Source organism: Octopus bimaculoides, chromosome 17 (genome assembly GCF_001194135.2).
Source record: "Octopus bimaculoides isolate UCB-OBI-ISO-001 chromosome 17, ASM119413v2, whole genome shotgun sequence".
Taxonomy (NCBI): Eukaryota; Metazoa; Mollusca; class Cephalopoda; order Octopoda; family Octopodidae; genus Octopus; species Octopus bimaculoides.
In genome coordinates, this window is record NC_068997.1 from 35,896,946 (window position 1) to 35,911,546 (window position 14,601).

General features: G+C 40.6%; 1 protein-coding gene across 9 annotated transcripts in view; it reads left to right on the plus strand.

The window, feature by feature from the left end:
- LOC106874300 (uncharacterized) overlaps nt 1-14,601 on the plus strand; it is a 373,269-nt gene that overhangs the window by 55,297 nt on the left and 303,371 nt on the right. For all 9 annotated transcript variants that reach the window (XM_052974178.1, XM_052974177.1, XM_052974184.1 and 6 more), the window contains one exon: nt 8,086-8,136. In XM_052974178.1, coding sequence (XP_052830138.1) covers nt 8,086-8,136 — 51 coding nt within the window. The remainder of the gene's footprint in view (nt 1-8,085; nt 8,137-14,601) is intronic.

Consider the following 14,601-nt stretch of genomic DNA (forward strand, 5'->3'; position numbering starts at 1 on the left):
GCCCAGGCTATTCTTATTCTAGCAGCTACACTTTCAGCGCACCCTCACCCACTACTAACTTGGTCACCAAGATAGTGGAAGCTATCAACTATGTCTAGTTTTTCTCCCTGGAATGTGGCAGAAGTTGTTTTCTGTACCTTTACAGTGTTTATAGCTCCTGAACATCTGCTACATACAAAAACTAACTTCCTAGTTAACCTTCCTTTGATATTGCTGCACCTCTTATGTGTCCATAGCTTGCACTGGGTGCATCTTGTAGAGTTTCTACCTACGCCTTTGCTACAGATCGAGCAGGGCCATCTACCTGAAAGCGTTTGTGTGTTGTCTACCTTCCTACTTATTAGGAGTTTGGTTTTAGCTAGGTTGTCTCTAAGGCCCTTCGACTCTAGTCCTTGCTTCCACATCTGAAACTTCTCCTCTAGTTCTGATAGTGACTCAGCAATTAGTGCAAGGTCATCAGTATAGAGGAGCTCCCAGGGGCATCCTATCTTGAATTCCTCTGTTATCGCCTGGAGGACTATGATAAATAGGAGGGGGCTGAGGACTGAACGTTGCCAGTACCACCTGACTGGCCTTCGTGCTGGTGGCACATTAAAGCACTCACTACACCCTTGGAGTGGTTGGCATTAGGAAGGGCATCCAGCTGTAGAAACTCTGCCAAATCAGATTGGAGCCTTGTGTAGCCATCTGGTTCACCAGTCCTCAGTCAAGATTTGATCTGGCAGAGTTTCTACTGCTGGATGCCCTTCCTAACGCCAACCACTCCGAAAGTGTAGTGGGTGCTTTTATGTGCCATCAGCACGAGGGCCAGTTAGGCAGTACTAGCAACGGCCATGCTCAAATGCTGTTTTTTATGTGCCAAATGCACATATGAGCCAATTCAGTGGCACTGGCAACGACCTCGCTTGAATGTTGTTTTTCACATGCCAGTAAGGCGACGCTGGTAATGATCACGCTAAAATGGTACTTTTTATGTGCTATCAGCACGGGAGCCAGCCCTGGCAACGATCACATTCGGTGCTTTTAACATTCCACTGGCATGGGTGCCAATGAGGCGGTGCTGTCATCGGTCACGTCAGCAAATTTGATTTTGATTGATTTCACTTGCCTGAACAAGTCTTAGCAAGCAATGCATAAGTAGGCTGGTTACAACGCTGGCATAGGCCACGGGTTATGGTCTCATTTGGCTTGCCGGGTCTTCTCAAGCACAGCATATTTCCAAAGGTCTCTGTCATGAGACACTGCCTCGCTGAGGCCTAATTTTCGAAGGTCGTGCTTCACCACCTTATCCCAGGTCTTCCTGTGTCTACCTCTTCCACAGATTCCTTCAACTGCTAGAGTGTGGCACTTTTTCATGCAGCTATCCTCATCCATTCGCACATGTCCATACCAGCACAGTCTTCTCTCTTGCACGTCACATCTGATGCTTCTTAGGTCCAACTTTTCTCTCAAGGCGCTTACCCTCTGTTGTGTATGTACACTAACATTATACATCCAGCGGAGCATACTGGCTTCGTTTCTTGCGAGCTTACGCATGTCCTCAGCAGTCACAGCCCATGTTTCAATGCCATGTAGCATGGCTGTTTGTACACATGCATCATACAGTCTTCCTTTTACTCTGAGCGAGAGGCCCTTTGTCACCAGCAGAGGTAAGAGATCTCTGAACTTTGCCCAGGCTATTCTTATTCTAGCAGCTACACTTTCAGTGCACCCTCCCCTGCTACTGACTTGGTCACCTAGGTAATGGAAGCTATCAACTACTTCTAGTTCTTCTCCCTGGAATGTGACAGAAGTTGTTCTCTATACATTTTCAGTGTTTTTGCTCCTGAGCATTTGCCACATACAAAAACTGTCTTCTCAGTTGGCCTTCCTTTGATATTGCTGCACCTCATATGTGTCCATAGCTTACACTGGGTACATCTTATAGAGTTTCTACCTATGCCTTTTCTATAGATTGAGCAAGGCCATCTAACTGAAGGGATTTGTGGTTTGTCTGCCTTCCTACTTATTAAGAGTTTGGTTTTAGCTAGGTTGACTCTAAGGCCCTTCGATTCTAATCCTCGCTTCCACACCTGAAGCTTCTCCTTTAGTTCTGATAGTGACTCAGCAAAAAGAGCTAGGTCATCAGCATAGAGGAGCTCCCAGGGGCATCCTGTCTTGAATTCCTGTTATTGCCTGGAGGACTATCATAAATAGGAGGGGGCTGAGGACTGAACGTTGGTGGACCCCTACCTCTACCCGGAATCCTTCACCGTACTCGTTGCCAACCCTCACCTTACTGACATGGCTTGCACAGCTCTCACTAACCATTCAGCTATTCCTAGTTTCCTCATTGACCACCAGATAAGGGATCTATGGACCCTGTCGAAGGCTTTCTCCATGTCAATGAAAGCCATGTACAGGGGTTTATCTTTGGCTAGGTATCAGAAATATAGCATCAGTGGTACTTTTCCTTGGCACAAACCCAAACTGCATCTCGTCTAGACTGACCCTCTCCCTAATTAGTTGGGCTACAACCCTCTCTGTGAGTTTCATTACCTGATGCAACAGTTTCATACCTCTGTAATTGTTTGTATCTAAAGCGTCACCTTTACCTTTGTAGCAGTTGACTATGTTGCTGCTGCACCAGTCATTGGGTATCACCTTCATGTATCACCTGGTTGACTATACGGGTGACTAGGCTATAGCCAACACTGCCAGATATTTTGAGCATCTCTGCAGTGATTCTTGATGGGCCGGAGGCTTTCCCTGTCTTCATATCCTTAATTGCTTTATCTACCATGGCACTGTCAATTCAGATAGCTGGTCCCTCTGTTGGGTTGGCATTTTGCAGGCTCTCTTTCTCCCATTCATTCTCTTCATTGAGCAACCTTTCATAGTGGCGTTTCCATACCTCTCTCTTTGCAGCCTCATTTAATGTAAGTGAACCATCATCCATGCGAACACATGTATACACACACACACACACACAAACACATTTATATATGTTGAGTAAAAGAAGACAGTCAGAATTTTGGATAATCCTTTATTAGCGCTTTGATTCATTTTTGAAACTCGTCAAGACAAAATTAAAGTCACCGTTTTGATTTTGATTTGATCTTGACTAAATGAACGAAAGCGCTAATAAAGGATTATCCAGGTTTCTGACAGCCTTCTTTTTCTCTGTATGCAATATCTGTACACTACTTCAAACACTTTATACATACATATGTGTGTGTGTGTGTGTGTGTGTGTGTATAGATAGGTATACCTCGGCTTAAGTTGTTTCAATTTAAGTCGTTCTCATTATACATCAGTTTTCAAAAATAATATATGGAAAAAAAAATCAAGTCATTTTACTCAACTTTACATCTGTCAGCTACAAATATTGGAATCGTAAAATCATTAGAAAACAATTAAAAGCACATAAAATCAAGTTACTGTACAATAAATAAAAATAAATGCATATAAAATCATATTAACATACATACAGTAAATTTTAAGATACAAACCATAAAGTAATGTAGCTTAGTGAATGAAATCAGCTGTGCTGTCTTATTTATTGGTTTTTCGGAGCGCATATTGCACTGTAGTTCCAATATCTACTGTTAGGCATTGTTATCACTCATGATTCCTGCGATTGTTTTGAATTCAGATTAGTTTTCATCTGTTTATCGGCTATTTTCTCATTCTCATTCATTAGTGACTTTATCTTTTGCCCCCATGTCCCCTAAGAAAATTCATAGTGAAAGTGCTAAGTGTCATGCTATAACATTGGAAGATAAACTGGCTTTGATAAAACACCATGAAAAAGATGAAAAAGTGGTAGCAATTGCATGATCTTTTGGAATGAGTTGGACAAATGTATCAACGATTGTACATAATAAGGACAAGATTTTAGAACATATCAAAATCTGAAGCCCCAGAGATAAAGAACACTCTCATCAATAAGAAAAGAGGCAAAATTTTTGAAGAAATGGAAAGTCTTGTTTCTCTTTGGATTGTTAGGTTGAATTGTCCGTGTGCTACTATTAGTTAAGAAATCATTCAAGAGAAAGCGTTGTCTTTGTTGAGGACCTGAAGAAAAAATATCCAGATGAGAAAGATGTAGAGTTCAAGGCAAGTCAAGGATGGTTCATGAGATTTAAGGAGCAAAGAAGTTATCACTCCATTAAGAAGCAAGGTGAAAGTGTATTAGCTGATGCACAAGCAGCAGTGGAATTTCCTAATGCATTAAAGAAAATCATCGAAGAAAATGGGTTTTTTCTCGAACAGATTTTTAATGTAGACGAAACTGGATTGTATTGGAAAAAATTGCCAAACCATTCATTCATTTCCAAGGAGGTGAAAATTATTCCAGGTTGCAAGGTCTCAAAAGAACGTGTGACAAGTAAATTCAGTCTTGCTTAGCATAGAGACAAATTAATTCGACTTAAGTCGTGTCTCTTGGAACCAATTAACAATGTGGGGTGATGTATGCCTGTATATGTATGTATGAATTTATTCTAACTCCGATACATTTGAAGTAAGTATCTTATTGAAAATTATTTAGAGTTAAATACTTTAAGGCTGTTTATCCCAAACCTCAATAACTTTTCTTTCAGTTTTTCTTGCTGCTATATATAACCACACAGCCTCTTGCTAATATTTACTACCTGATCCAACACCCTTAAAGTTTGTTACTTTGATTTGTTTTTGCACTTAGTGACACCACTTTTTTGTCTTTCTTTCTTTCTCTCTCTCTCCTTAAATATCCCTAGAGTTAAATATTCTGTTTCATTATCAGTACATAACATCACTGCCCTCTCTCTGTCTCTGAACATCCCTAAAGTTATATATTTCGATTCATTGAACCTTTGCAAAGTACACTATCTAGATTCTTTTACCTTCTCTCTTTAAATATTCTCTCTCCCTCTCTCTCTCTCTCTCTCACTCATTGTTCCTAAAGTTATATATTTTGTATATAGATTGAGGCAAGTAATCAACAAAAGCTGTATTGAAACTGGCAATTCGATGAGCTCCGTCTTTTTATTCAAGCATAGAGCATGAGTAAGGACTCTCCATCCAGTAACCTAATAGCGGTGGCCTTGAAGAGCTATGGTTTCAATAGGACTATGGCACAGGTCATGTGAAAGAAACAGGAGTTCATATGCTCCTATGTTCTTGTCAAACCACATCACAACCTACTAGAAAACATAATGAAGAAAACAGATGAAGTGTTCAGTGATGACCCTGCATGTCTTGAAACCAATGAAGGACAAACAGATGCTTTAAAAAAGTAACTACGAACACCACCAGCCTCCAAAACAGCACTGAAAGCAGCTACGGCTGCAATAAGAACAGTTAAAGCTGGACTGTGGTGAAAAACGGAGGTGGACAAAAAACTGACACGGCCAGAAAAACTGATGCTCTCAAGTCCAAATCTAATAGGAAGGACAAGAACATAGATAAAAACCCAAAATACCAAAAAGGAAAATGAAGAAGCACAAGGATAGAAATGGATATGTTGTATGTAAATTTTACTTAAATGGCATCTGCTGGCATGGAGAGAGGGGAGAGGGCTGCAGATTTGCCCATCCCCAAATCTTATCAGAACAACAAGCAGGGTAACCACCTGAAACAAAACCAGCCAAAAACAAAGAAGGAAATCATCAAGCATGGACCTGCAAGCTAATAGTGCACAAACAAGAAGAAATGAGTCTCAAAAGAGTAGGAAAAGAGATCAGTACATGCACTCTGCACCCATCAAAAGGTAATATGCAGAGACTGTATGAACTGCTGCTATCAAACAACAGTCTTTTTGTTAATATGGCCCAGGAGATAGTGCAGCAGCTGACATGGATACACAGGTTGCAAAGCCAAAGTCATACATTTCAATGCACAAGACTGACTCAGGTAACAGGCCCAGAATGGCCACCTCTAACACCTACCCAGATATTGCCTCCATATTCCTGTTGAACATCAGAGGCCTACTAAAACTCAGCAACAGAGGTAAAATTCTCTATCTAAAAGAGTTTGCTGCATGCGATAAAGAAATATGCATAGCACTCATTGAAACGCATCTAACCCCTAATATAACAGATGCAGAAGTACACATACCAGGGTATGCTGTATTTCATACAGACAAAAGAGAAAGAAGTCATGGTGGAGCTGCTATGTACATCCATGAAGATGTCACACCTCTTGTATTACTGTCACATTCAAATTCATTTGTGACAACTTAATAATACATATAAAACAAGTTGATGTAGTTGTATACACAATATACTGTTTGCCAAATACCGTGAAATATGATAGCAAATTTGAGGATAGTCTCACCCACATAGAAGAGGTATTGACAAACCTAGATCAGCACATCAATATACCGCTCCGGGGTGACTTCAACCTCCCACATGTTAAATGGCCAGAAAGCTACATCCTCTCTGGGGTGTCACTGCATGAACAAAAGGACGTTGAGTCCATTACTGGAACTCTCTAATATGCTGTTCATGAAACAAGTGATACTCACACCAACCAGGGGAAACATCTTGGCCCTATTCTTCACAAATAATGTGGGCCTTATCCATAATGTATGGGTGACACCAACAAGTTTCTCAGATTACAACATTGTTGAATTAACTATGTATGGTCTTAAGCAAACTGCTGGTATTTACTCTATCAGGTAGACCTAAGTTATATCTAACCTGTTTCTCAATAAAGCAAAATGGGAATCAATCTGCAAAGAGATACACAAATAAAACTGATCCAACATTCTATGTATGTAAGACATTGACTTGAAACTCAGTCAGTTTATGTCAACAGTACAAACTGTATGCACTAAATACACCCTGGAAAGAAAGGCCAGCATAGACAACAAGATTCCTAGGGAGAGAAAAATCGTTATGAGATGCAGATCAAAGGTCTCAAACTGGTTGAATAGACAACTGAAACAATAGGGAGAAGTCTATTTTAATACAGACACACCTAGAAATCTAAAGCAAAAAGAAAGAGCAGAGAGAGGAAACAGATCTGTAGTAAGCATAAAAGCAAACCCTAAAGCTTTCTATAAATTTACTAAAGAAACAGCCACAATACAATATAAAATAAGACCATTGTTCTTAAGGAATGGCTCACTAACTACTGACCCATGAAGGATAAGTGAAATATTCAGTGAACAATTTAAAAGAGTCTTCATTTCCCCCCTAGGACACATGCAGATAAAAAAACCCAGCTGAATTCTTTAATATTGCAGCTCTAAAAAAGGAGGTGCCAACCATCAGTTACATCAACATTGAGGATGTAACAGTGGCCATAGATAAAATGAGCTCAAACTCCACAACTGGTCCTGATGGCTTCCTAGCTATTCTCCTGAAGTCATGTAAGCAGGCAAAACTGCTTCAGATACCTTTCCAAAGTTTCCTTGCAAGTGATATACTTCTTAAAAAGCTAAAAGAAAGCATTATATGCCCTATCCACAAAGTTGGAAGCAGAACAGAGGCCAAAAACTACAGGCCAATCTCTCTGACTTCACATATCAGTAAAGTCGTGGGGTAAATCATCAGAAAGAAGCTGATGATGTTCCTAGAAGAAAATGACCTACTGAACAATACACAGCATGGCTTTTGTCCAGGAAGAAGTTGCCTCACACAACTACAACACTATGACTGGGTTTTGAAACAGTTGCTTGACCAGTCAGATGTCAGTGTGATATAACTTGACTTCACAAAGGCATTTGATAATGTAGACCATGTCATGATATGTCATAAGCTGCAAGAGCTTGGCACTGCTGGTAAACTGGGAGAGTGGCTGCATGACTTCCTTAAAGACAGTTGTAGCTAACAGTGCCTTTTGTGAGGAAACTCAAATCCTAAGTGGCATCCCCCAGAGAACTGTTCTGGAGCCATTACTTTAAATCATAGTTAGTCAGTGACGTCATTTTGACGTCAGTAAATAACAGTTTGACAGTGAGGTCATAATTGTAATTTGATAGTATGTAGGTAGTGATGACATTGTAAGGTCAATAAATAATAGTAAAATAGGAATATCATGATTCTGAGATCAGTAAATATATACCTGTTAGGTAATGATATACCACTAACCATCTTGATTTTTATTTTTCCTTTGCAGTTTTACTGGCAATTACAGACTACCATTTGTCAATGTTGACTAGAGAGAGAGGTGAGTTTTCAGATTTTCCTTCTCTAAATAGAATGCTACGTATTCCTCTATGAAATACATTATAATGTTTTTGCTATGTTATCAAATATTGCATTTTCTTTTCTTTGGGGTTTTGGGTGGTGACTCCACCCTCGACTTTTTCTGTCTGCCACAGTTTCCTCTTGCTTTTCTTCCACCACCTCTACCTCTGCCTCATTGAATATCTCCTCTATTTGCTCTTCTCTTAGGGGACACTTTGCTTGCATGTGTCCCCTACTTCTACATTTATAACATATGGGTGGTCTCCCCTCCACCACGACCCTCAGTCGGGTCTCATTGGTGAGTACCAACTCTTCTGCAATGTTGTGTAAATATGACAGGGTCACATGGATTAGAACTTCTAATCCCAAACCCACCAGATGATTTCTCTGGACCTCTCAACTCTTATAACCTCCACCTCGTCCTTACAATTGAAAATAATAGCTGTTATCAACCATTCTTCGTTCATCTCCGGAGGCACTCTACCTATTCTTACCCTTGCGGCACATCTTCCGCAATAGGTAGGTAAGAGTGCCCACCTAGCTGTTTGCAAGGGCACAGTGGAGTGTTTTTTTGCTTCTTCTTTGTTCTTAAATCGCACCACCATTGTTCCATATTGCCTTCCTCTTGTGTAGAAGGTCGTCATCTCCTTCACTTGGGTCAGACATTCTTCTATTTCTTCTGTTGCTGCTATCTCTATTTTTTTAGTTTCAATATTTAGTGTTCTGTACACTATTATTTTCTTTTCCGCTCGTTGCGTGTCTTCTTTAGGTGGTGTTACCCGAAGGCAATCTCCTTCCTTTACAATTAAATATCGCATTTTAGTGAAGTATGGGTATTGTAGATAGAGAACATTTGGTGAGCAAAGGCAAAAGCTCATATGTACCATAACTCACAATGCTTTTCCAGAGTCAGTGTTACTACTAGCGTTTAGAATACTGGACTGGATACTTGGATAAATCTAAAATTTAGACATCCAAACTAAAAAGATGCTAACAACTACTGGCATCTTCCACAGTCATATGAATAGGATCTACATTAAATAGAGTAATGGAAGCAGATACATGAGTCCAAAGAGCCTGTAAGTCTTTGAAAAAACGGTGTACATCAAGTCTTTGAAAATAATGATTTCAAATTTTTCCATTAGACCAGCAATTTTTGAGGGGATGGGGAAGTCAATTGCATTGACCCCAGTGCTCAAATAGTACTTATTTTATCAACAAAGTCTGTGGAAAGAATAGCATCATGAGATTAGGTAATTAACTGCTGAACAGGTAGATTGCTAGAGCACAAAAATGGTGGAAGTATGTATTCTGGTTTTCCTTTGATGTCACCATGATCAATGTGTACATCTTGCACAAGGAAGCACCAGGTGAGCCCTACCCTAAACTGCTGTCTCATCAACAACTTTTTATCCAGGTAAAGGGGGCCCCATATTGATGTTGCAGAAGACATTATCAAGAACCCAACATGTTATGAGTCAACAAAAATCCACACCAAGAGAGGATTACAGAATTGTGTGGGAATGCAAACATTGTGGAGTGGCACTTAACAAGGACACTGAATGTTTTGCCACATTCCACAATTACCAGCAATAGTTTTGTTCCTCTTTGAATGCATTTCAAAAGGATGGAGCAACTTACCTGTGCACCCTTGTAACGATGTCACAGACAATAACAAGGACAACAAACCAAAACTCAGTCAGTATATGTATGTGTGTCAGAACTTTTGTGTGTTGTGCAGTAAACATTCATTATTCATAAAGTGACTGTGTGACTTTGAAAGTGACTCAAGGATGATTCTCAAGCTACGGATTACTTTACCTGTTTGCACCTTCATTGGATTATTAATTTAGCGTTCAAGCATCATATAGGTCAGTAAATATTTTTGTTGTTGCTGTTTGTTCATCAGTGTTGTTTGTTTTAATAACAAGTAAACATAACTCCACTCACAATATTTTTAAAAATTTGGTTTATTAAATTTTCATACTAATTACAGGTAAAAAAACAAATCCATCAACATATGGCAATGACAAGAAAAATAATACATTCAACATGCATAACAATCATATCATCGTGTAATTCTAAAATATCATCGAAATCCATCTAAAATCCATTCTAGAATATCATTGAAATCCATCCCCTAAAAAGTTATTACATTCTAAACATACCTATCTCTTTTTGCCAAATCCTTCTATGAACAAGAAGTTAAAACACAGAGAACTGTACATGAGAGTAAGAGTTAACATATTTAGGTATTGAAAATATGATTGAAATTAGTATTTCTAAAAATACATGTTAACATGTTTTCAAGGCAATCCAAAAAAAAATATAAATTCACAGTAAACTAAGGAAACAGTACACGAACTCATACAAAAAGAATGCTAAGAAGAAATATAATTTAAGAAAAGCTATTTTGTATTCAACTATTGGTGACATAAGTGGATAACGAAAGAATATAAAAAAAACACAAGAATTCTATTTTATGGCAATTAGAAACAGATTTTATGTCACAACACTTAGTTATCTACACGCGATTTTTGCCTTAAAGAATTGTATTGGGTTGACAACTAAGTTCCTGCCATTTAAAAAATTTTTAATTTTTTAAAAAGTTTAATAAAAAATAACTAATTAATCAATAGTGTATTCACCCTTGTTTACAACTTCTTCCCAACATTCAACAAGATTTTCAATACCTTGTTGGTAGAAATCACCTGATTTCAACTTGAAAAATTGATCCAACCAAGCTCTCACTTCTGCATCAGTATTGAATAAAATTCCATGAATAGAATTTGAAAGAGATTGAAAGAGGTGGAAATCCGTTGGTGCCAAATCAGGAGAGTACAGCGGGTGTGGCAGCACTTCCCAGCCATGCGTTTGAATGGCTTCCTTGGTCATATTGGTGATATGAGGGTGGGCGTTGTCATGCAGCAGAAGAACTCCATGCTGCCAATTAGGTCTTTTCTCTTGAATAGCCGCATTGAGTCATTCCATCTGTTGAACGTAGAGTTCTGCATTGACCGTTTGGTTCCTTTCAAGCAGTTCGTAATGGATAATCCTGTAGTGACGCCTAATACCAGTCGCCATTTTGGGAAGTTCGTCTACGCATGTACAGGGACAGGTCTTCCGGAAGGCATGCAGGAAGTCCCTCATGCGCATGCGTGGTCATCCTATACCAAAGCGTTTCCGCCTTTTCTCGACCTCTTAGCGCTGAACCTTCGAGGAGACGACAGGACCACTAAGAGCCGCTCTTCAGAATTTTTACGCCACCTACAGGAGTTGAGCGGTGATTCGACTGATGCTCCTCTCATACGTAAGATTTTTTTCTCTCGATTGCTGTCTCCCGTACAGACTATTTTGGTGACAGTGCATGATGCCAACACGGTCGATCAAGTCGCCACCATGGCAGATAAGATTCTTGAATTTTCCACCCAGCCTGCACAGGGTGCCTGTCTCTCTTCTGTGGTTTCATCAACTGCCTCACATAAATCCTCTCCCTCCTATAATGTATTTGCTGATAAGCTCGATGAGCTCACGCGTTGGTCGTATGCTCTATGCTGAGATAACAGGCCTTTTTCCTGCGCTTGCTCTCACAGATCTCGTAGTCATTCACCTTCTGGACAACGTCCTGGTTTGTGCTGGTACCATGCCAAATTTTCTGAAAAGGCACACAAGTGCATTCAGCCATGCTCTTTTAAAGTGTCAGAAAACTTCCAAGGGAGAAATTGAGCACGTCAATTTCTTTCTCTGCAACTACTTTTAATCATGCAATTTTTGTCCAGGACCAGGTGTCGAAGAAGTACTTCATGATTGACACCAGGTTGTGCTGTATTATTTGGCTTCTTTGCTTTACTACTGACAAACCTAGGCATACATTTGGTTAGCTTTCTCTATGCCTAGACATTGGTCTGTGTAGAGATTTTCAATGGGTTTTTGTCATAGCTGACATACCGCATCCTATTTTGGGTGCGGATTTTTAAAATCATTTTAACTTGTTAGTAGATGTTCGGCGTCGGAAGCTTGTCAACAGTTTGACATCACTCTTTGCGCTGGCAAAGGGCTCTACCAACTCAACTTTAAGCCCAGCATTTTTTATGGCCACTGCTGGGGATGTTTTTCATTCGCTTCTAGCTTCCTTTCCCGAGCTGGTGGACACAACTTTTCTTCCTCTACACCTACTTTTAATCATGCAATTTTTGTCCAGGACCAGGTGTCGAAGAAGTACCTCATGATTGACACCGGGTCGTGCTGTAGTATTTGGCTTCTTCGCTTTACTACTGACAAACCTAGGCGTTTTGCATGCGATTGATTCCTCCCTGATACATACATTTGGTCAGCACATTCTACCCACCATTTTATCAAGACTACTGGGCCGCCTGTTTTTTCCTGCCCACAGCATCTGGCACCGGAGCGCCTCAAGATATCTAGGGCTGAGCTCGAACACATGCTTCAACTCGGCCTGATACACCCCTCCACCAGCCTATGGGCATCTCCCTTTCATTTGGCGTGAAAAGGTGATTCTGATTTTCGCCCGGTGGGGGACTATCGGCGACTTAATGCTGTAACGGTTCTTAACCATTATCCCATTAGGAATCTGCAAGACTTTTCAGCTAATTTACATGACTGTACTATTTTTTCCAAGATTGATCTGGTTCGGGCTTATCACCAGATTTCAGTTAATCCAGAGGACATTCCCAAAACTGCCATCACTACTCCTTTTGGCTGTTTTGAATTTCTTTTTATGAGCTTCGGTTTGCGGAATGCGACAAGCACATTCCAAAGATTTATAGATGAAGTTTTTCGTGGACTTGATTTTGTATTCGCCTATGTCAATGACATTCTCATCGCTAGCGATACAAAAGAGAATCATCTCCACCGTTTGTTGCAACTTTTTCAGCGACTCCGCGCATATAATGTAAAGATAAACCCCGATAAGTGTGTTTCGTTTCTTGCCAATTGCAGCCTGCCGAACGCAGATATAGTACTTTTGATCGTGAGGGACAGGAATTTGTGATTTATACTGATCACAAGCCCCTTACATTTGCTCTGTCTTCTAAAACAGACAAACTCTCTCCTCGCGCTTTCCGTCACCTGGACTATATCTCACAGTTTACAGGTGACATTCGTCATGTGCCAGGGAAGGAGAATATCCCTGCTGATGCTCTCTCGAGACTCCCTGTCAGTTCTATTTCCTCTCCTGCAACAATTGATTTACTTGCTATTTCACAGGACCAACCTCCCTTGTCGACGTTAGATTTAACTTCGCCAAAATTCAACAATTGTGAATTTGCCTATCTTCCGCTCCCTTCATCAGAAGGCTCTATATTGTGTGACACATCTACCGGTTCTCCTAGGCCTTTAGTACCTGAGAACCATTAACGTTTGTTTTTGATGCCCTTCATTCCTTGTCACATCCGGGCATCGCTGCCACAGTATAGCTTGTTACTGCTCGGTTCTTTAAGCCCAATATGCAGCGATTGATTACCACTTGGGCACGCTATTGTATGAAGTGCCAGAGTGCTAAAGTCCATAGGCACGTTCGTGCTCCGCTTGGACAGTTTCCTTCTCCTGAGGCCTGTTTTCACCATGTCCACCTTGACTTGGTTGGACCATGGCCCGTGAGTCGCGCTTTCTCGTATATTTCAACTTGTGTCGACCGGTTCTCCCGTTGGCCAGAAGCCATTCTTATAGCAGATATTTCTTTTGAGACTGTTGCAAAAGCTTTCATGTCCAGCTGGATTTCTAGGTTCGGTGTACCGTCCAGTTTGACCACAGATCATGGTCGACAATTTGAAGCTGTTTTATTTCGTGAATTGTCATGAATCCTTGGGGTGCATCATATATGCACCACCAGCTACCATCCCGCTTCTACTAGGATGGTGGAGCTTTTTCATAGGCAACTAAAGGCCACTTTGCTTGCTCTCTGGATCCGCAGTCATGGACTGAACTTCTTCCTGTCGTCCTCCTTGGATGTCGGACTGCGGTTAAAGAAGACCTGGGTTTTTCTTCAGCAGAGCTGTTGTACGGTACCACACTGGCATTGCCTAGTACGATGTTGGTGCTGGACAAGTCAGAGTCTCTCAATCCAGAGTCTTATGTCACTCGACTACGCAGTTATTTTTGTACCCTTCCTCCTATGGGTCCTCGACACCAATCTCCACCTTCTAAAGTGCCATCCGATCTTAATTCTTGGACGCATGTTTTTGTTAGGGATGATTCTGTCAGAGGACCCCTTGTTTCTCTTTATAAAGGACCCTTTCATGTGCTCTCTCACACGCCAAAATTTTTAAAAATAGACGCTAATGGCCGTACGGAGACTGTGTCTGTAGACCGATTAAAAAAAAGCGTATTTTGATAAAACTACATCTTTCGTTGACACTACTGCCATGCCCGCCTTTCAACCTTTGCCTACACCTTTGTCAACACCATCACCACTGCATACACCTTT